The 23442-nt window shown below is 38.1% G+C and overlaps 1 protein-coding gene across 1 annotated transcript in view; it reads right to left on the bottom strand.

Moving 5' to 3' along the window:
- Positions 1-23442, bottom strand: part of LOC134854450 (leucine-rich repeat-containing protein 49-like) — a gene marked incomplete at its 3' end in the record, with an annotated part of 54296 nt that overhangs the window by 11800 nt on the left and 19054 nt on the right. The window contains exons 4-9 of the mRNA XM_063870704.1: positions 17667-17990; positions 17452-17505; positions 16620-16725; positions 4670-4873; positions 3927-4137; positions 227-288 (exon numbers count right to left, since the gene is read on the bottom strand). Coding sequence (XP_063726774.1) covers positions 227-288; positions 3927-4137; positions 4670-4873; positions 16620-16725; positions 17452-17505; positions 17667-17990 — 961 coding nt within the window. The remainder of the gene's footprint in view (positions 1-226; positions 289-3926; positions 4138-4669; positions 4874-16619; positions 16726-17451; positions 17506-17666; positions 17991-23442) is intronic.

The following is a 23442-nucleotide window of genomic DNA, read 5'->3' as shown; positions in this document are numbered from 1 at the left end:
AGGTAAAAACTCTCAGCCCAGGAATACAACCAAAAAAGAAATCCAGGGATACAACAACGTTTCTCCGTAAGAGCTGAACAGCTCGTAAAATGATTTTTTCCCTTTTAAGTCTTATGACGATCCTCTCTGCAGTGGATAATTTGTTTTAAGCTTCACTTTTAAAATCTGCTCATTTCAATTATGGATATTATTAAAAAGAGGAGCATCCAAATATAGCGCAACTAACCTCTCAATTTTATTGAAGCTGAGAAACAACCTCTGTAACACAGGCAACTTCTCAATGTCATTCTAAACAGAAACAACATTGCTCGTAACAAGGCAAATTCCTTAAAGTTCCGACTGCCTTTTAGAGTGTCTGCAATTGTTTTATTTTTTCATAGAAAAAACCAACAGAAAAACAAAACAAAAACAAAGCTAGCACTTTTTTTATTTTTGATGTTCAATCTCTCAGAACGCGCTGTCAAGTATAGTGTGATATTTCTCATCTAGTATTAAGTTAATTGGTTATTTAAAGATGTCTCAATTCAATTTTGCGACGATTTAATTCACCGCACACGCCAGCGTTATCAGAAAATGTTCAAATTGGCAATGTTCAAACTCAAAAATATTTACAAAAAATGCTCGCAGATGAAATATAGTTATAATATCAAGATCAAAGCAGCAAAAGATGGGTATTAAACAGGGGAGGATCTCGGATTTTCTCGAGAAAGGGTAGATTTTCAAAAAAAAATCGAAAACTTTGTCGATCTTTTTTTTAGGTCAACCATAATGATTTTCCGAAATCTTCCGAAGCATTAAAAAAAAACCTTTTTTAAGTCAAATTTTCTGCACCGCAGGCAAAATTTAAAAAAACGTGCCAAAAAAGCAAAAAAAACATGCCCCTCAAAATAAGTATACATTGGCGCATCAGGCGCCTTTAAAATTTTTTTAGGGTGCGTCACCAAATACGGACATGTCAAAATACGACAAAGAGGGAACTAAAAGTCATTCACGCTTTTTTTCGCGAAATTTATTCTTTCGTAATAGGAATTGGCGCGAAAAAGATCAATTTGCCTTCAATTTAGCTTAGCGGATCAATTTGAATCGAACTCGAATGAAAGCGAAAAAAAAAATCAAATTTGGCGTGAACAAATCTTCAGCCTTTATCTAAAAAAACTGAACAAAAAAACCATTACGACCTTTACAAGTGACTTCACTACGTTCACACAGAGGCAGAAGTCGATCACTTTTTGTGGTTCTAAACTGAAAGTCTCTAAATTGGAAGTTTCTAAACTGGAAGTCGATCATTTTTGTGACCTTTACAGTTTTGCAGCTCAATAGTGGATTTTATTTTTCATTTAACAATGGAAATGCACTGAGCTTAAAAAGAAATCACAAGTCAAACCGCGAAAAAATTAAGCGTGAAAAAGACAGTTGAAAGTTAAAAAAAACTAGGTCTACCAAAATTTCTATTTTCCTATATCTCATTAGAAGTTAATTCTAGGCAAACATGCCAGACATTTGAATATTAAAGTAGCAACGGAACAAAATTTACAAAGAGGAAAGCCGAAAATTTTTGAGTAGACACACGTTGAGCCGGAAAAAAAAGATTTTATAGAAAAACTTTAGAGTTTAGAGTCCCAACTGAAACCATAATAAGCAACACATGCACATGCAACTACAACGAAAGTTACTCACAGCACAAGATAAACCATTGATGTAGCAACTAAGCCGACAAAATTTCAGCAGATACCAACTGAATCGAAAGGTAATTGTTTGAATTTATTTTAATCTTTCAAGTCCCCTGAAAGTAGAATGAACAACACTTACACATACAACTGCAATGAAAATTGCTTGCAGCACAAGCGAAACCCATGATGTGGCAATTGAACCGACAAAACTTGAGCAGACAAACAAAAGACCGCGCTTTTACCCTAAGGGCTGGGGTTCGAATCCTGGTCGAACCTTGTTTTTTTTCACTATCCATGAAATTGATAATTAGAACCCCAGCCCTTAGGGTAAAAAGGCAACCGTGTTACATCTAGGCCAAGTGGAAACGAACCTAAAAGATTTTAAAAGAAAAGAAAATAGAAAGTGTAAAGAAGAAGAATGTGTAAGAAAATTTGTTTACGGAAAAAAGTCTACTTACCGATTACAAGACACTTGCTCTCGCAAGTGTAAAGAAACCAAAAAAACGGATGAACCTCAAAATAGAAAAAGGTGATTTCTGATCACAAATTGAAATCGGTTTACCTTATAGTTTAGGGGCAATCCATTAAAAACAATTTGGAGTATTTGTTCAGATATGACAGTTTAAGAAACTACACATTGCCAATGCATAAATTTGAAATAGCATATTAACGGCCACCAAACAAATTTAAGAAAAATACAAAATGGACCTTTGCGCTTTTTGTGATTTCAAATTACGGTAACTTAGCATCAAACCAAAAAATACAACATTTCCTTATCGATACTGGCAGTGAATCCCTCTACTAATGAAAAGATAACCAGCTGAAAGTTAAAACATTGCCAACTGAAAGTTTGAAAAGAGTAATGAACGCAAGGAAACTATTGAATTTGGAAGAAAAAAATATATGGCCTTAAAGCTCTTTGAATTTGTAGAACAATTTATGATGGAAAATTTTATGTCAAAATCAACCCAATTTGAGAAAACTGGAGCAATAGGTTCAACTTTTATTTCGCTGGCAAAATCTGATAATTAACTTCCATTTTCGAATTGAAAAGTCGATCACGTTTTTCGTGGCCTTTACAATTTTGCTGTTCGATAGTGGAGTTTGCCTTCCTTTTAACTATAGAAATGCACTGAAATTGAAAAGAAACCACAGGTCAAACTGCTAAAAATCGAAATTGAGCGTGGTCAAATTTTAAAGACTTTTTACTGAAAAAAAAAAAATCAGCCAGACCTATATAAGAAAACTCGCTACGTTCATTACTCTTAAAAAAGTAATGAACGTCAGTAAACAGAATCAACAGTGAATTGTTTTTTTTTTGAAAAAACCGTCAACTTTTGGATTTAACAGTAAAAAATTTATGGCCTTAACCATTTTTAAATTTTAGCTTGAAATTTTTTGATAAAAATAACTCAATTTGAGAAAACTGGATTATTGAACGCGGAAAATTTGTTTACGGAAAAAAGTCTACTTACCGATTACAAGACACTTGCTCTCGCAAGTGTAAAGAAACCAAAACTGGCACGCTTAACCACCGACAAACATAAGTCACGAATAAAGCAGCTACATATGCCAATAAATTGCCAAAGCAATTCAGCAAAAGTGGCACCACATAAAATAAAGACAATTTCGCAAGTAATAATTTGGAATATAACAAACTGAAGGCATCCACAGTAACTTTGCATGTAACAAATCGCAAAGCATAAATCCACATTATGCATAAATTATGCATTTCAAAAACTTGCGATATATTGAGCTTGAAAATTTCTGAAATCGAGGTTTTATTACTGTAGGTTTTCGGTTCATTTGATGAAACAAAAATGCATCAACTGTTGTAACTTATTACATTCGAATGTCGAAGCACATGCAATCGAAAAGCTGTAAACGTGCCCCAAAAGTGGCACCAATATTTGCGACTTGGGTTAGAAAAAAAAGAAGGTTCGTAATAATACACTAAGCTGACGCTAGTGTAAAAATTAAAATCCACTTTCAAAATTAAAATTGGCTCACATTTTTTGTGACTTTTGCTGCTCGATATAAAAGTTTTTCTCTCTTCACACTTCAAGAAATTAAAACCCAAACCACGAAAAATTAAATTTGAGTCTGAAATGAGATTTTTCCTGAAAAAACACAAGTCATTACGACCTATATAAGAGTCTTCACTACGTTCATCGTCTCTTAACAAGACACAATAACTATCCATTCGCACTATCCCCCTTCTCCCACCTGTCTAAACCGAGACTGAAATGAACTCACGACATAGGTGATGACATTGCGCCTTAGATTCAATTCAGCCAGCGAGTCCAGACCTTCCAGATTGTCCACTATCTCAATCTGGTTGCCGGCCAGATTCAACACTCGCAACTCACTCAGGTGATTGAGGTTGTCGATGTCCACTATGAAGTTTCCATGCAAATCCAACACGTCCAGTTTGTGAAGCGAGTCCAGGTTGGAGATCGATCGGATTCTAAACAGATCAAATTTTCATGTAGTTCTAAGATTTTGCAACTTTAGCATCTTTCCAACTATTCCTCCGCTTCTATAAAAAATACTGATAAAACAGATGCAAATAGTCAATTAACTGAAAGAAAAAGAAAAATTTTTTCTTGTTACATCACCACAATACAGATTCAGAATTTCATGAATAACATTTTTTCAAATCAAACCTACTTTAAACTCATGCATTGTATTAAGCTTTGTATTAAGAATTCTGATTTTGCTGCATTCTGATTGGTTGATCATAAAATTCTGAAACTTGCGTTCAATTGAAAAGTGGCTTAGTTCCCAGTTTCCCACCCATGTCATGAAAATTCAACAAAGTTGTCTTTAAAGTGTCTATAGCGCTATCTGCATGCGAGAAATATGGTTCAAATCTGTTCAGTTATCAACGCTAACATATCAACAGATTTTCTTTGTCAAAAATGTCAAAAAATAAATTCAGAAACAATCGAAGGGAAAACTGGAGAAAACCCAGACAATTAAAAACAGTGAGGACTGACCTGTTCTTTCCCAGCATCAGCACCCGCAGTCCTCTCAGTTCCTCCAGACCCTCGATCTCTTCTATTCGGTTGTTGTACAAGTCAATGAAGACCAGTTTGCGGAAACTGTCCAGTCGCTCCATCTTCACAATGAGGTTGTGCTGGAAGTTCAACAAACGCAACTCCTCCTCCCCCTGTAGTACTGGCACTTTTTCCAGCTTACGCCTAGAAATCCAGTTAACAAAATTAGACATCAGTGAAAACCAAAAGTCAGAGAATTCAGTCCATACAATTATCAATCAGGAAAAATTAGTTGAACGGAACTCTTCGCACCATTATTCATACACAGAGGCGAAGCTTCGCTTCAAAACACAAGCGAAATCACGACAAGAAAGCAGCTATAAGGTGCAAAAAGAAAATTCAGAAATAAGGCTCGAATTAGTAAAAAAAAAAACCGGATGTCAGGGATTCGAACCTGCGACCTAGAGATTAGGAGTCTCACACTAACCACTCAGCCACGGACGCTTAATAGGGACCAGACACTAGCCACAAATAAAGCAGAGAACAGATGCTATGCACTTTCCAATGCTTATGTGAAATTTCCATATACGAGAATACTTTTTTGCGAGTTAGATTAGAAAAAGAAGGTTCGCAATAACACACTAAGCTGATCGCTAGTGTAATTAGTTGATACAACAAATAAAACAAAAGGCTATCTCAATGCTAAACGCCTGCTTTTTGTATAAAGACCAGATTTTTTTATCGAGATTTAATTTTTGTTCAGCGAACACTAGCTTTTACTAAGTGAGGGATCGAACCATCGATCTGGAGATTACTCGTCTCACGTCATTGCATCTGCACCATGATCACTTGACAATAAGCAAACACCGGCCACTAATAAAGCAGATTCTTTAAAATTGCCAATTTTATGCAGCAATCGAGTTGGATTAGGAACTAAGTGGATTCGCAATATAAAACTAGGATAGCTTGTTTAATTACGGACTATAGACAAAAACTGAAATCGTACATCCAGCTTTGGACTAACGCAGAACAATAACTCAAAATATACCAAAATAGTTGGCTGAAGTGCAAATATCAAAAATTAATATCTCAGTTATCATAAACAAAAATTCAAAAAACAGATTTTTTCAAATATATGTTAGAAGCAGAAAAGCGAAGGACACTACGGCTCAGTTGGAAGACCAAATCATAAAAAACATAAACAGAACGTAAGAAATACTTTACTAACACCAAGTGGCATACTAATATAAACAAATGACAAACAATCAGAGGCTTCAGAAAGTTAGAAAGTGTCAATGGACTCAAGAAAAGCAAAAATAAATGATTGACTTAGTTGACATCTTTCAATTTTCGAATTTCTGCAAAAAATTAGGCCATTTTAAAATTCTTTTAACCTCATGAATCTTTCATATTTGAAACTTCCTTCATAAATCTTTGTGACATCACTGCATAATGTCATGCATCCTTATGCTATAATAGTTTACATAATTAACCTTGTTAATGAAATGAACTTCATACATTTATATTTATTTAACTATGTAAATATTGATGGTAATTAATTCCAATCATAAGAGATTTATACCGACCTACTAATCATTTGGGTAGACTTGAACAGAATAAAATATTACAATCATGCTCTAACTTGCGCCGATCGACTAGCGATATTCCAGAAAATAAGAACCGAATCCTGCGTCCCTAAGTCTTAACCGCTCGAGACATATAAATTATGAATACAATTCAATAATAATTGATAGCCAGTAGCGCTAATTACTATCTGAACAGCTTACAACATTAACAATAAACGACGATATAACTGTCCACAGCCATCCGAAGGGACACTATATCACATGGTGACTGTCGCAGAAGATTCTACTTCTGGATTCACCAAAAGTCATCGGCAATTGAAGACTACACCACACGATCACATGGTAACAACCGCATTTTGCTGAAGCAGAACAGGACAACACCACCCGTTTCACCCAGCAACGCTCAGACGTGGAAAACAGATCAACATTCAGCGAACAAATGAGACAGACAGGGAGGAAAAGAAGACAATCACGACTTTTCAACAACTCTGGCCTGACAGTTTTTTCAATCTGCAGAAGCAGATGTGGATTGTGACCTACGAAATCTCTACCCCATGTTTTCCAGTCAGAAGGCAGGACAGCTGAGCTACTGACAAGGCAGACAAAGAAAGCAGATCTACAGGTTTTCCAACAATCAACAAAACAGTTAGTTAAAACAAACTCAAAACTCAAACCTGCAGTAAATTGATATAATTGTCATTAAGTTTCCCCACCAGAGAAGTGAAATAACGGAACCTGTAGCACAACCATATAATTGCAGCAATAAAACATGATCAGTGATACCGCTAGCTTTCTTTAAGAGCTAATTTATATAGCAAACATCCTAGTGTTTCCCCTAAATTGATTAAGTGCTGTGTCTTATCATCAACTGTATCATCTTGATATTCATTCAACTGACATACGATGGCACACGCGCAAGTTTCGGTCGAACCCTATGGAGGAACGGAAAAATAAGACTTTTCAGAATTCGAGCAACTTCTTCAAGGCTACATCTAAGAAGCGACGATACCAAACGCCCAACAAGCGAACTTCTTGCAACTACACCTACGAGATAACGCGCTGCGATTCTATCAGACACTAGGACCAGCAACTCGAGCGAACGTTCCCGCAAGTCTCATAGCACTCAGGGATCACTTTTGCAATCCTCAGCTTCAAGAAGTCCATGTTTTGAAGCTAGAACAACTACGATTCAACCCGAAAACCGATACTCCCGAGAATATCCTCGTGAACTTGACGAAAAAAGCGCAGCGAGCGTACCCGACACCAGATTTGCCAGCTGTCGCTCCAATAGATGGTTCATTAAATGGAGCAGCACTAGTCGCAGACACAGCACGATTTCATCGGGAAACTGCCCAACGACAAGAAAGAATTGATGCAGTAAACGACAATCGGAATGAACAACTGAAACGATTGTTCATCAAAGGAATGCTAGGCTGGCTGCGATCGAAACTGATGGAACAACCACCTGCAACTACAGTTCAGGAATTGTGTAGCCTGACCAAGAAGCAAATCACAATTCGTGAGATTTGCCGAAAAGACTATTACCCGGAAGACGGATTCAACGAAATAAACGACAAAGTCTCAGAAAATTTAATAAGCGCTATCACAAAATTGTCCACAAATCAGGAAAAATGGAGAAGCAGCTCAACGAAATGAGACCACAAATAGCTGAGCAGTCGAAAAAACAATCGAATCCGCTTCCCGAACAAAATCGGAACAACGACAGTCAGAGTGGTCAGTATAGTGGCTATCAGCCAAACCAAAATAACGGGTATGGACAGCAACGAGGCAACAGAGGTGGAAGACGTAGAAATAATTGGCAAAATAAATTTGATTTGAACAATACTCAGCCAAACTTTCACAATATGTCACCAGTTGCATCACAGCCATATTTGCAGTGGTACCCTCAGTATCAGCCGAACCAACACAATCAGCCAATGGTACAAATGCATCCATCAGCACAATTCCAACAGTCCCAGAATTATCCGACGCAACAATTTGGCGCAAATCAAATGCCTCAAGCTGAAACGCAAAAGCCCAACGGACCTTTTGTACCAATGGTGCGATCATCAGCCAAATTTTGTGACGTTTGTGGAAAATTCAACCACACAGCAAGTCAATGCTGGTGGCGACAGAAACCACAAGGACGCGGACAAAATTTCCCGATTCCAAACGAGCCAAAAAACTAATAAAGCCACTGAGTCAGCCCCTCAAATCATCTAAATCACCATCAAACGAACTTTTCCAACCTGATGAGATAATCAGCCTTTACGCAATAATTCCTGCGGAAGGAACAGTACTGAAGTACACGAAAATACGTTTCTCATCGGGATTACAACGTAGAGCCCTGGTCGATACAGGAGCCTGCGCAAATGTTATCTCAAAGCAGACATTTGAATACCTAAAAGAAGAAAAATCGTTATTTCGCCCTCTTGAAGTAAACGAACCCAAACTTAAAAGAGTTAGAATGGCAGGAGGACAACAAGTCTCCATTGAAACTGAAGTAACGTTAGAATTCCGATTGGCAGACATGACATTTATAGAATCATTTCTCGTCCTTCATGCAGCCAATTCAATAATCCTAGGAAATCCTTTCTACAAAAAACCTGTCCAAAGTATAATCTCCTGCATTTCAAAGACATGACTCTTCAAATCAACGAAATAAAACCTCCAAACGAGCCAAGAAGAGTCAATAGAGTGAAAAAATTCCCTTTGATTCTGACAAAACGTCAAACAATAGCCCCGCATCAGACAATCCTTGTAGAATGCCAGCTAGAGAACACATGTCAAGACATGGAACAAACTACCGGAATCGTAATTCCAGCTCAGGAATTTGAAGAAAACTGTGAAATTGCGTTCACTTCAATAAGCGAAGTGCTGAAAAACAACCTGTTGTATATCACAGCGTTTAACATCACCGATCATCACATTACTTTGCCTTTCAAAACCGAAATTGGGAAATTTTCAATTCTGACTCTGAAAGAAGCAGAAAATTTATTCCCCATCGAACCTGAAATGATTGCATTTGCAAAAATGAACCACCCGGACGATATTGAAATGGGCATTAATGAGCTAATTCAACAATCGTGTGATAATCAGCAGCCCCAAATGAAGCATGAACCTGAGTATGAGAAATTTTGGTTTCCTACGCCTGAAACATGTCAAAACCCTAAATTACTTCCTCAAATCCAACGTGACATTTACGACCAAATTCTTCATTTTCAAGGTCTTGAAAAACTTGAACCGGAAACGAAATATCAAGATCGATTGACATTTATCAAGAATTTTAAGTGGGAGAATTCAGTGTTGACAGAAGACCAAAGGTCAAAAGTAGAAGATTTGCTTGTTGACTTTTCGGACATCTTCGCCAAACATAGATTCGATGTTGGGTACAATTCCGACCTCAAAATCAAACTAAAACCGGAACACACACGACCTCTGTATACACAAGGACCACCTACGCCGATACATTTGCGACATGAATTGACAATGAAGCTTGCCCTTATGCACTATTATGGACTTATAACAACATTGTCACATTCGAAATACAGTAGTCCACTATTTGCACATCAAAAGCCATCTGGTAAATTGCGGATGTTGATTGACCTCAGAAGGATAAACCATTCACTCAAGAATGACTATATCAACAGCAACTTTCCGATCTCAAACATGACCGATGCCTCGAACCACTTCGCAGGAAAGAGCTTGTTTACCAAACTTGATTGCTCACAAGCATACCACAGTGTGCAAATGGCAGATGACCTTTCGGTCCAACTTTTGGCATTTAATTTCGGTTCACGAACCTACGCCTACAAATGTTCAAGGTTTAAGCAAATCAGTCACATGATTTAGTTCATTTATCCGACACTACCTTGATCCATGCTTAGCTGCGGACCTATGTACACAATTCATGGATGACATAGGAAGCGCTGTGTATAACTTCGATGAAATGATACCGACCCTTTCGAAAACCTTCGAATGCGTACGGAAGTCAGGACTTAAATTGTCGCCGAACAAATGTGAGATCGGAACACAAAGATTGAAGTTCCTTGGTAATATAATTACACCAGCAGGAGTGTCACCTGAACAAGAGAAAATCTCAACGCTCTTAAAGAAAATAAAAATGCCACAAACGGTTAAACAAGTTAAACGACTAATCGGTTTTGTACAGTTTTTTCGCAAGTATATGCCAAGCCTAGGAGAAAAACTGATACCATTTTATCGACTTCTCAGAAAAGATGTTGCGTTTCAAACAGATGAAGAGCACCACAAAAGTCTTGAAGTGCTCAAGCATGATCTGATACAAGCAACAGACATAACACTTCGGTTGCCAAAGCCAGGACTACAAAACGTAATACTCTGTGATGCAAGCTATCATGGAACCGGTTTTGTGCTCATGGTTGAAGACTACGTGAAGACTGACAACAAAGGTGAAATGAAAACGTATGCACCAGTGTCTTTTGGCTCAAGACTCTTCAATACAGCACAACTGAATTTCTCCATATACTACAAAGAGTTCTTAGCTCTATACTTTGCTCTCAATCATTTCTCTCACTTCATCTGGGGATCATCCAAACCAGTGATAATCCTTACTGATAATCGCAGCTTGACACAGTTTTTCCAAGCAAAAACGATTCCACCATCAGTTTGGAATTTCCTGGATCGAGTAATGGCATTAAACATCATCATTGCGCATATACGTGGAAAAGCGAATTATGCAGCAGATTTTCTCTCAAGAATGCAAACAGACCCATCAGCTTCTCTCTCCCTGAAACTAACGGACAAAATTCCGGTACGAGAGATACAAATTGACACGACAGCAAAAGTACCCGATGCATCTCTAAACCTGGTACAAATTGTGAACGATGCTTTCTCCGAAATCCAAATTGAGCAAATCGATGAGGCACTGAAAAGCCAACTTCAAAAACTCGGCCTATATGAAACATGTTTACGTGAGCTAAATATTCAAGAAGATGAAGACACCTTAGTGCCACAAAAATTTGTTCGAGTTATAAGACCAATAATTGCAGCAGTCGGATATCCTGATCCTGCTGACATTTTTCATGACCTGAATATAAGTCACGAAGTTCTCAATCTGAAAAATGAACAAGAAAAGGATCCCGATATCGAAGATGTGAAGATTTGGATACGGAATGACCAAGTTCCAAACCTCACGTACGAAAACAGTCGGAAGAAGAAATACGCGAAACAGTTCAACCGATTGATACTTGAAAACAATGTTCTGTACCGAAACTTCTTCGATGATACAGGAAAGGTAAAATACCAGCAATATTGCTTACCAAAACATCGTTGGAAAGAAGTTGTGTATCGACTTCACAACTCACCAACCGCTGGACATCTTGGAATGACAAGGACATCAGAAGAGTTTAGAAAACGATTTTAGCTTCCCGGCTTCACTGAATTTCTAACTAATACGATTAAAAATTGTTTGACGTGTCTGCAACTCGAATAAGCAACGGCAAAGCCCCAAGTTCCACCACTACAACCAATTTCATCACTACAATGTTTCCCAGGCGACATGATGCAAATTGATATCGTTGGACCACTAAAGTCACCAGTCTGCAAGTTTGTTCTCACTGGAATCGATGTATTCTCGAAATACTTGTTTGCAGCACCATTGACGAATGCCAGCGCGGATACTGTTGAAAGAAAACTCACAAAGACGTTCTTTGTTCACAGTTATATCCCGAAGAAGATTCTAGCTGCTCTTGGAAAGACATTCACTTCAGAACTTATGCACGAATTGGCGACACTGCTCGAAACTCAACTTAACCATACGACACTAAAACACCCGCAGACTATCGGCCTTGTCAAACGATCTCATGGACCACTTAAACGAATCCTAAAGCTGAACACTAATGAACAATGGTCAGACTGGCACAAATATGTCCCATTGGCAACATTTATCCAAAATACTTCATACTCTTCATCAATTGGATGCTGACCAAGCTCAATTTTCCATGGAAGAGAACCGACGAAACCACTTGATCTCCGCTTCTCAACGAAAGCAATTGAAACAGTAACAGCTAAATCTGATTTTGTTACGGCAATGCAAGATGCGATGTTAGAAAAGTTCAAAGAAACGAAAAAGAACCTAATTTCTGCTTACCATAAATACCGAGGATATTACGATCAAAAAGCACTTGCTCAGCCACTGAAACAGCGTTCATTTTGTATATTATTAAATCCTCTGTTGACAACTCAATCAGAGTTTGGAAGCAAATCAATGCAAGTCTGAATACCATTGTACAGAGTTGAAAAAGTATTGACAAATTCAAACTACATCATTCGTAAAATGGGAACCAATTACACACAATGCGTACACCGGATTCGTCTCAGACCTGTTGTTCCACAGCATCAACCAGAAGATCTCGAGAACATTGATCCGAGCAAATTTGAAACGGATCCATCACTTGGTAAATATCGAAGTGAACCAGGACTCTTCGACGATTCTTTGCCTAAGCTCTTAGACGACATCCAAACCGCGAACGGTGGACAAAGCAACCTTCCCGATGCACCTGCTCGAATCCGACTGTCAGTACCTCTTGGTGGACCCGTAGCAGCCCCAATCGCTCCTGCAGCAGTCCCAATTCCCACAGCAGCACCAATAGTTGCACCATTACCTCTGGTAGCGCCACCAATAGCAGCACTGCCGCCACCAGCACTCCCACCGGACCCAGATCCAGAACCGTTAGTTCCACCTGAGTTTGAATACAACGATGAACTAATTAACGACGAAACAATGAACGATGCAGCGGTAACAATGCCAACTACTGTTAATCTCGGAAACGATGGACAAAACATGGCCCAAGAAACATCGCGAACGAAGCGAAAAGCAGCAGTCGAAGCGCGAGACAAAATGTTTTGACAAACGCGCTTCAGCAAACGATGTGAGATATCATCTAATACCACCAGTCGAATTGCAACCGCGAAAATTCAGCCTACGAACAGTAGATGGACGCGAAGTGGCTCCAGTAACGTTCAGTCCAAGATCAACCCAAAACGAGAACCGCTCAAAAATGAAGAAAGTAGAAGAGGTGAATGAATATTTCCTTCCACGCGAAACAAAAAGAAATATACTAAAAGACAGCGTAAAACGAGCGAAGCAACTGACTAAAACTAAGGGTAAAGATGGACCTGGCAGCAGCAAAGATTCGGTGAACTCAATCTACGATGAACCAAATATCTTTGTCGGACCAGGAAATGTTTTACAGTTCCCAGGCTCTATAGCTCACTGCGTCTCAAGTGATTTTCAAATGGCAAAAGGAGTAGCAAAGCAGATCAGCAGCGCCTACCCATGCATCAAACCAACCCTAAAAAGCATTGAAACACTGATAGTTGGATCATCAGTTTCAGTCTCTTTGCCTTGGGAAAACAAATCGGTTTTCAATTTAGTCGCTAAACCACAATTTTTTGATAAACCAACCTACTACGATTTGTCACGAAGCCTCAACTGTATGAAGCAACAGCTCTTGCAGAAAGGAATAAATGCAATAGCCATGCCAAAAATCGGATGTGGTCTCGACAAATTGAAAGAAAGTAGAGTTTTCAGCCTAATTTGCGACATTTTCGAAAAAACTAACATCAAAATTTTCATTTACATATGAAACAAAGTCACGATATCGCGCCCCACCGTTCATGCATTCACTATAACCCTTTATAGCTCCAACAGCAACCAGCTGATGTTACAAAAATCAAAAAAGACGAAGTCAAGTCGAAGAAAAAGAGAAAAATTCGAGAAAAGTCTTCTTTCAAGTTCGAGATTTCCGCAAAAACGGACGTCCAAAACACCATATGCGTGGTACAATAATTTCATACCCCTGGATCATCCTTATAGCCCCACCGGGACACAGGCACGAAGTCGGCTCACTAGGAGATGTCAACTTCCCATAGATCTCGAAAATTGCACCAAATCCCCATGTATTAAGACTAGGGATAAAACGCTTTTGAGACCCCCAAGTGCAAAAAGATTCAGAATCCGAAAATTTCAACACGGATCACCTTCATAGCACCCATCGGCCATGTCTACGAAGTCGGCTCACTGGGAGATCTCAACTTCATGAGATATGGAAAAATCCACCTGTTGCCTATGTTTAATCATTAGCTATAAAAAAATTGGACGTCCCCCAAAAACGAGAAGAAACTGTATTTTTTTTGAGCCCAGTGACCACCAAATGGCCAATGAGGAACGTGTAAGAAGTCAGCTCACTAGCAGATCAAAATTGGGAAAGATACATCATTTTCCGAAATTCCTATGTAATAAGATAGGCAAAAACGAGAAAAAAAAATCGATGGAGTTATTCGCTAAAAATCCGAACTCAAAAGCTATGACTACGCCGGAAATCATCCACTGCAACCGTTGAGACAACCCTGACAGGCCGTCAGGCACACTGAACAGTTTCTTCGAGCCTTAAAAGATACGATTAGACCACAAATCTTCAAAAACTTTAGAATAAAAAAAGGGGAATCCATCCTTTATCATTCTGTCTGATGCTTAATTTTGCTCAGTCGAACCAGCAAAGTACTGGAACAGCCAATATGAGTGAAGGGCAGTGACAGCAGAAGAAACTAATTGAAAACAAAAAGACAGATTCTGTATTATGAGACGATGGTGGCTAAAAAGCAAAAATCATCGTTAAAAAAGTGGAATTCTGACTTCACACAAAAAGAAGTGTATCATTGCCTTTCAGGGTGTCAGACCATCAGAGGCACAAAATACCCAAAAGAAAAAGATGAGAATTCTTCTTAACAATCTGATGATATCTGAAACCCACAGTGGCAACTTTTAAGAACGTACAACAAAGTACAAATTGCTTTATAAGCTGTCAACTTCGAAAAAAAAAAATCGGGAATCTTTCGAAAAAACAGAGCACTGTTACGTTGTTGGATACAAATTCACAATAACCGAGGCTAATAGAAGGATCAAAAAGCCCATATCAAAGTGAAAAATAAACTTAGGCATCAATGGAGCAAAATGAATGACATGCACCAAACAATGAACGAAGTCAGCGATACGAAAATTTGAAACGAAACGACAAACAACAATAGTCTGCTACACGACACTACAGAACTTGCCGTGCAAATTTAGTTAAAGTTGATAACTGAAATTATCATGCTATCATCGAATTGACCCTATCACCTATCACTTAACTCCCTTAACCCGACTCAATGTGGCCTTCTGTTCCCTTTAAAATATTTCCCATTTAACAACAATACAATTTTATTTTACATTATGTAATTCGAAGGAATAACCTGTATCTCCAACTCATTGAGTGTTAATTAATTCTTGCCATAACGTGATAGATAGATAACCAATTTTCCTGTAGCAGTATATATTCTGTCAATTTGATTGTAAATTTTTAAACTCAATTATTTTAACTGTAAACAGTCAAAAACTTAAAACCACCCGGAGAGATTTCTTCTTGTGAGGTAGTGTGACATCACTGCATTATGCCATGCATTCTTATGCTATAATAGATTACATAATTAACCTTGTTAATGAAATGAAGTTTTATTTATTTAACTATGTAAATATTGATGGTAATTAATACCAATCATTAGAGATTTATACCGAGCTACTAATCATTTGGGTAGACTTGAACAGAATAAAATATTACAATCATGCTCTAACTTGCGCCGATCGACTAGCGATATTCCAGAAGTTAAGAACCGAATCCTGCGTCCCTAAAAGCAAGATAAGTCTTAACCGCTCGAGACATATAAATTATGAATACAATTCAATAATAATTGATAGCCAGTAGCGCTAATTACTATCCGAACAGCTTACAACATTAACAATAAACGACGATATAGCTGTCCACAGCCATCCGAAGGGACACTATATCACAATCTTAACACCATTATAAAAAAACCTTGGGTCAATAGGCAATGTTTTTTAATCCGCAGAAAAATCTTAAGACTGAGATCCACTTTTGAAACTTGAATTAATTCACACTTGTACGCGCCATTTTAATTTTCGTAGTTGGATATAGTAATCGGCGTTCCTTTTGATAAAAGATTTTGAATTGAACCTATGACGAAATCAAAAAACACAGCAAAAAAATCAAATTTGAACGTGATCAAATTGTAGACATTTTCATTTTAGACATTTTCAAAGAAAACACGTCATCGACACTTAAAAACTGCTGAGCTAATATAATATCTTTTTCTGGCGGATACCAATTCCAAAAACAAACATTCATTATTGCATTGTATATAAAAAACTGTCCATAAATAGCAGAAAAGTATGAACAATCCGATGATATTGAAGCTTTGCGTTAACATTGAACTCCCAAAAAGTTACAGACAGTATTATTTGATTTGGTTCGACTGATTTGACTAACTTGTCTAGATTGAGTCTCTGCAGATTATAAGCCCTCTCTTCTGGAGTTCTGTACACGAAGGGCACTCCTGGCTCATCTGGTGAGTCAGTGATCATCACTCGGTCACCTGGACAGAAAAAGTCACACTCATCATTCACTAGTTAATCAATTAAATTATTAATAAATCCGAATTGCAATAAGAAAATTGTGCAAAATTAGACACTCGAGAGAAGATACACTCTAATTTTTGATAACAGCATTGATTCAAACGGAGAGCGAGAAAACTGAACTGTCAGTATAAAACAAGAATTTTTGTCCTGAGAAAGAGCCCATTTTTAAATAAAAAAATAAAAATTTGAGCTCTAAATTGCTCCGATAAAAAATCCTTGCACCTTTTATAAAAAATTTTCTGAGGCTAATTTTGGAACAGTTAATCTATGCTTAATTTATATAGCTTCAGATAAATTCAATTATTATCATTGTTTTATTTAAACTATTTTCCAAGGTTTTTATATTTGTTGCAAGTAGGGAAAGTGACGAAGCTGAAGCTGTGAGTTAATCCTGGTGCAGCTTAGACTTAGGAGTTAGTAAATACCATTCCAGTGACTAGTACTTATTCAAGTTATTAAAAGCAGAGTTCCCATTCAAGGGTCAAGATCTCTTCGATTACCCCCTCTCCCCTCCCCGCTTAAGGGAGAAAAATATTTTACAGGGTAACTATTTGCTCAATTTTAACCCCTGATTTAGTCTTTTATAGGGATGGACAATCTTTACTAGATTCCATCAGAATAAGAAAGGGGAGGGGTGGGGTAGTGAAAGAGATGTTACAGTCAAAACCAATTCCGCCATTCACCGTAGCTTATTATGCGCTGTTCACTCTTGCCTCGGAGCGAATTCTTCTCTTTGACTAAAAGTAAACGCCAATAATAAAAGCAACTTTAAAACCAACCTTGTAACCTTTTGTAAACATATTTCTACAGCAGTATCTCTATTGCTATCTAACTTAAATTTCACAAATTACTTTCTAAATTCTTCATGAATTCGAAAAACCGCCACAAAATTACTTACCTAAACTAATTTGAGTAGCAGCATGGTAGCCTGAAGATTGGCCAGTCTCCCCCTCCTCCTGAGTCTGAGACACTCTCTCCCCCCTCGCTCCAGTCCCTCCATACGCCCCCGAAACATTATTCCCATTACTGGACATCAAATTCTGCTCGTTACTCGCAGGTAGCACCGATGTCAGTCCGCCACCTATTAAAACACTCTGCTGGCTATTCTTCCGATCACCGAAGGAAAGCCCCCGGAGCGACCCGGCATTTGTGCCAGGGGCGCCAATGACTGCATTTGGAACTGGTTTCTGAACAACTCGAGGTCCTGAGTTGGTTGTCGGGTCTGAAATAAAAGAAGTGATGCTTATGTTATTCTATCGTAGTGTGTGTGTGTACCAATGTATACTATTTTTAGTTCAAAAAATAAACAAATATATAAACTATATACAAAAACAAAACGATACTCAAATGGTATTATTTATCTGCTACTGAAGCAATCGTCTGAGATACCATCAGGGGCGGATTTAGGGGGGGGGGGGGGGGGCGGGCACGCCTCCCCCCCCCCATTCAGGGATTCGACCCCCTGCCGACCCAAAGTGTCATTCAGTGTCAAAATCTGTCCATTCAGTGTCAAAAACGCTTTTTGTGGCCTTATTTCCAAAAATGCGCCTGCGGTATAGAAAAATTGGCCAAAATAGGGTCTTTTTAGTGCTCTGGAAGAGCTCAATTTGGAAAATCAATTAGGCCAAAAAAGGTCAAAAATGCAAGATCACCCCCTGGCTCTAATATGATACATCACTCGTCCAATTCCAATGATTACTTAAGAAACTTGATTTTGCGTGGAGAACAAAACAAAAAATTAAAACACACCCGAATACAAAGTTCCTCCCCATTTTCAATGGTCGGAACAAAAAATTATAAATACTATACTAATGCTATAAAAGATCTCAGCAAATTAATGAGGCACAAAAATGCCTTTAAGGTGCGAAAAAAATAAATACATAATTTAAAGCTAGTGAGAGAAGCCATGAAGTCAAGGGTTAATCTTCTACCTGAATCAAAGAGATCTCGGTTTTTGGAAACGCCAGACGAAGAATAACGATATGTAAGCTGGGTCGGATTTTGTTTCACTGGCGCCGAAAAAGTCACAAGCGGCTGAATGAGCTTCGAGGCAACTACAACCCTTTCGCGATTATGTTTGTCAAAACTCGGTTTCATAATTGATATTTATGAGCAACTGAAATTATTATAATAGAAAACAAAAGCTATTTAATTGATTTGCATATTAGTGAAAAGAGCGTATAAATAAGTAATCACACGGTCGCAAAACGTGTTTTAATGACGTCGAAAACTGGTCTTCAGCAAAGTAAAATTCACTTTCATGAAAAAGAGCTGACTCGATCAGCCAGAAACTATTTTTGAATTGCAATAACAATCGGTTTGTTAAAACAGCTATCCAAATTAGCCACGAGCAAGCCTACAAAAAAATTTTAATGACTTAATGATAATTGATAATAGAACAGGGGCGGATCTAAGATTTTCTCTAGGGGGTCGGACTTTCAAGAAAAAATTGAAAATTTAGTTGACCATTTTTTTAGTTCGACCAAAATGATTTTATGAGCTCTCCCAAATCACTCTAAAACCCCATTTTGACCAAAAAAGGTATATTTAGGCACTTTTCGGAAAATCCCCTCCACTAAATCCGCTACTTTAATAGAAAGAATGATAATTTTACGGATTTTGATTTCCTTGGATAAGAAGATGGTTACACTTAGTCCCAATTTAAATAGATATAATTTAATCAGAATGCGCAACTTGTTTCCCGAATTTAGATTTTCGAAATTAACTGTTTCGAATAATTGACTGTCTTCATTCTTGTCTATATTTAAAAAAAAACTTTCTCTTAATCGAGAACTGCATAACAAAATCATTACTGGAAAGCTTTAATCCTTCTCTCAACTCCTCAAAATGTTTCTTTGCTGATTTAATTTTGTCAGAAAAAACTATTAAAAAATCTGGACCTTATTTAAAATAAAAAAACTTAGAATCTCACAAGTCACCCTCTCCAATTATGTTGATAAAAATGTCTTGATAAAAAAGAGCATAAAAGACGCCCCAAATTCTACCAGAATTAATGATATTCGATCATGTAACGAGGTTGGGATTCTAGCTGTATATCTAAAAACAAAATTTGTTCACAGCAACTAAAAACTGTCAGCAATTCCAAGTTTTTCTTCATTAAAAAAATAAAAACAGCCAAGTATGACAATTTCCGGAACACGACAATTCGCAAAAAACAACTCGCAAAAAAGACAACTCGTAAAAATTAGCAATTAGGAGAACTCGCAAAACAACTCGTGAGATAATCCCTTACTTACCCCAGAGCTTAGACCCGTAACCCCTCACTAAATATCCGTTAATTTCAAACTTAATTCAAAACAGTTAACACCAAAAACTAGGTCCAAAAATTTGATTGCACTATTTCGTAAATCATCATTTTGGTTTCTAAAAATGTTTCTACTAATTCGAATAATATTGCCTTTCACTGAAAATCAGCGCGGAATACGAATCTTGATTTTTGAAGATGTTGCCGAATAAACGAGAAGTTTAAAAGTGTCTTTATTTTTAAGCATTTCAACAATTTGAATTTTTATGAAATTCGGTTTAGTTAAACGTGCATCGCAGTTTGAAATCTTAGGTGGGAATGTACGCAAAAACAAACTTCGACAAAAATTTTCAAAAATATTCCAATCTGTTTGCAATACCTCTAGGGGCAAAATGAGAATTTTACGAAACGTTTTAAAGTCATTCAAAAAGAAAAGAAACGGGTGCAAAACACCCCCGATCTATTTATCAAAACGTAACGAGCTTCGTTTCTGAGGAGTGCGCATCAAACATGGCCAAATTTACGTCGTTTGCAGAGCGATTCAACGCAAAAGAGACTTTGAAGTTGTGTCAAAGACCGCATGGGACATCGCAATTCCGCTGGAACTACAAAGAAACTTTAAAGGCGGAGAATTCCTTGGCTCATGCCTCGGGGCTGGGGGATTGCGACCGACTTATAGTGTTCACAACTGAGGCAAACTTGGACATTCTCGAGCGTTAGATAAATTGAACGCCAATGGCACATTCACTTAAAAGTTGTCCATCTTTTTTATCAAGTACATACTGCACGTGCGGCTATAAACAACGGCTCTCTCCCAATGGTTTACTTTCTGTTACAACGAAAAACTAAAAGCAATACCAACGAGCCTTTCGGGTGTTACGTGAACATAACACACTATTAGACAACAGAAATTGTCATTAATTTGGAAACAGCAAATTCTGCTTTCAAATCGAATTTTCCATAGCGTCTGTAGAAGGGTCCTTTTCTCATTTTGCGCAGCCCATTCGATCAAATACAGGAATAAGGACTGGCGGTTGAATACAGAAAAGACAGACTTCTGGAAGAAAGCAAAATCCTTTATTGCGCTGGCTCTCATTCCTGAATTCGACTTGAAGTTGGCACTAGAAGCTCTCTACACCACAACTGAGAATGAGCAGCTCCGTTTATATCTTGATTATTTCGAGAAAACGTAATTTGGTGAATATATAAGTGGATCTCTACGAAAATATCCAAATTTCACACCAACTATTTGGAATCAGTTCAACAATGCGATAAATGGAAATCAAAAACTAACAATTTGGTCGAAGGATGACATAGTGCTTTTCCATTAGGAATGAAATATGCTCACCCCACTGTATCAAAATTCTTTCAGTAAACAAGAAAGGAGCATAGTTTAACCAAAAATCGCCTGATTCGATTCAAATCCGGAGAAAAGCCCTTCGTCCTGTCTAGTTTAACCAAAAATTTTTCAGCCAAAAATTGCCTGATTCGATTCAAATCCGGAGAAAAGTCCTTGGTCATGTCCTAAAATGAAAAATAGCGGTCGCTCTTTTGCCCGATTTCCACTTTTGCAACACAAGGCCGCTATTTGCCTTTTAATTGTCAAATGAGCTAGAAGGTCAGCTTGAAAACAAACAAAAACACGCAAGTTATCTCTTAATTCCTTAATTTTCTGCTCGTCTAATTTGATTGTCTAATTTCCTAAGCCCCAATTTTAGTCTTCATAAAAAACCTTATAAGACCACTCGTTACACCATTATAGGGATGCTCGTATTAGGTGGTGGGAAAGGTAAAAGAGCCCATTTGAAAATTCCACTTTTGTTTCTTTTGTCCAGATAATTAAAATAACGGCTCTTGCAGGTTCTCAACTCCATTGATATAAATTACAAAGCGCAAACCTCCCCCCAGGTTACATCGCGTGATAATTAATTTTACGGTTTATCGAGTGGTTTTACAGCCGCGTTTGACAGGGTGGATCGTAGCATGTTTTTTCGTCGCCTAGAAGTTGGGATCCGGGGTAATTTGCTGCGTCTCATGAAAATCTACTTCTCTGGTCGCACGTTCCAAGTTGTATGTGAAGGTGCTAAGTCTGTTAGCCGCTCTAAGTCAGCTGGAGTCTGCCAAGCATCTTGTTTAGGCCCCGTACTCTGGCTAATCTACTTAGCAGGCATCCGCGGTTCATCTGTTGAAAACGACGAGTCAACGCGCATTTACACTTTTGCGGACGATCACAGTATCAAAAAATCAACAGAATCCAGAACATGCAGTAGTGCTGACGCAGCACCTAAATAGTGCGAAGACCATCGCATTGCGATGGAGCCACCTAAGCGGGTGCTCACCACTTTCTCACTAATTGGTAACAACCCAAAAACTGCCACCCTCCAGGGTCTCCAGCTCGGCAGAAGATTGACTATGAAATGTCATTTTGACGAAGTTGTAAGCCGAGCTTCCTTGAATACATCTCAGTTCCTCCGCCTTTACCTACCACACCACACCACAGAATAGAAAACGCGTACAAAACATGTTTGGTCTTTCATTGAGCACGGTATCCCAGGGTACATCCACGCGACCGACGCTCAGCTAAACAGACTAGACGTTTGTCAGAAGCGCTTCTGCAAACTGCCAGGCTGTGACCTACCACCTCTTTCCTGGCGGCGTCATGTCAGTATGATTTGCTTCCTTTATCGCATCATAGTCTTAGGCAGAAGTTCAGCAAACACTCATCGCCTTTTTACCTCCCCCCGTCTGATATCCCGATATATTCAACTTAAGGCAGTATCAAAACGACACCAGTTCACTTCAGTTCACAGTAGAGACCAGAACAGCACTAGACTGCGCTGTCTAGAGAACAAGGTCGAGAGTACTGAAGGCATGTAATAACCTTCCCTCAGACACTATAACGTAGCTTCTGGAGTTGACAAACTGTCCTCCTTCAAACTGAACATTGCTAAACTGTATAAACACCTGTAGATTTTTAAAAAAACCACGTTGAGTAGAAAGATCAGCTCGTTTCCAGTAACCCTCTCCTTGTTTCTTATTTAACTGAGGCTATTTCTATGAGGCTGCTCACAATGATTTGCCGTTTCAAATCATGCAAAAAAAATACGGGTTTGAAAGGTTTGAAAAACTTTTCTAGCATGAACGCAAATTGCCAATGAAGAATTCATAGACCACTTAATAGTGTTATTGACTCCCCCCTGCAAAATTTATTCAGTAAATTTTCTCTTCACATAATTCTATTGTTGTAAGAATTGGGCTCTTTTCCAGTCCCCCCTTTCAAAACACCGAGTTTTATGTTTGTTTTACGTGTTATTACGGCTAAATGCGTGATGTTACGCTGTAAAATATCAAGAACAAATCTGTTCACAGTTGTCGATTTGTTCACCACGCCAAATTTCATTGCCTTATG

Source organism: Symsagittifera roscoffensis, chromosome 9 (genome assembly GCF_963678635.1).
Source record: "Symsagittifera roscoffensis chromosome 9, txSymRosc1.1, whole genome shotgun sequence".
Classification (NCBI taxonomy): domain Eukaryota; kingdom Metazoa; phylum Xenacoelomorpha; order Acoela; family Convolutidae; genus Symsagittifera; species Symsagittifera roscoffensis.
Note: the sequence above shows the minus strand (reverse complement) of the source record. Positions and strands in the feature narration are given on the sequence as shown.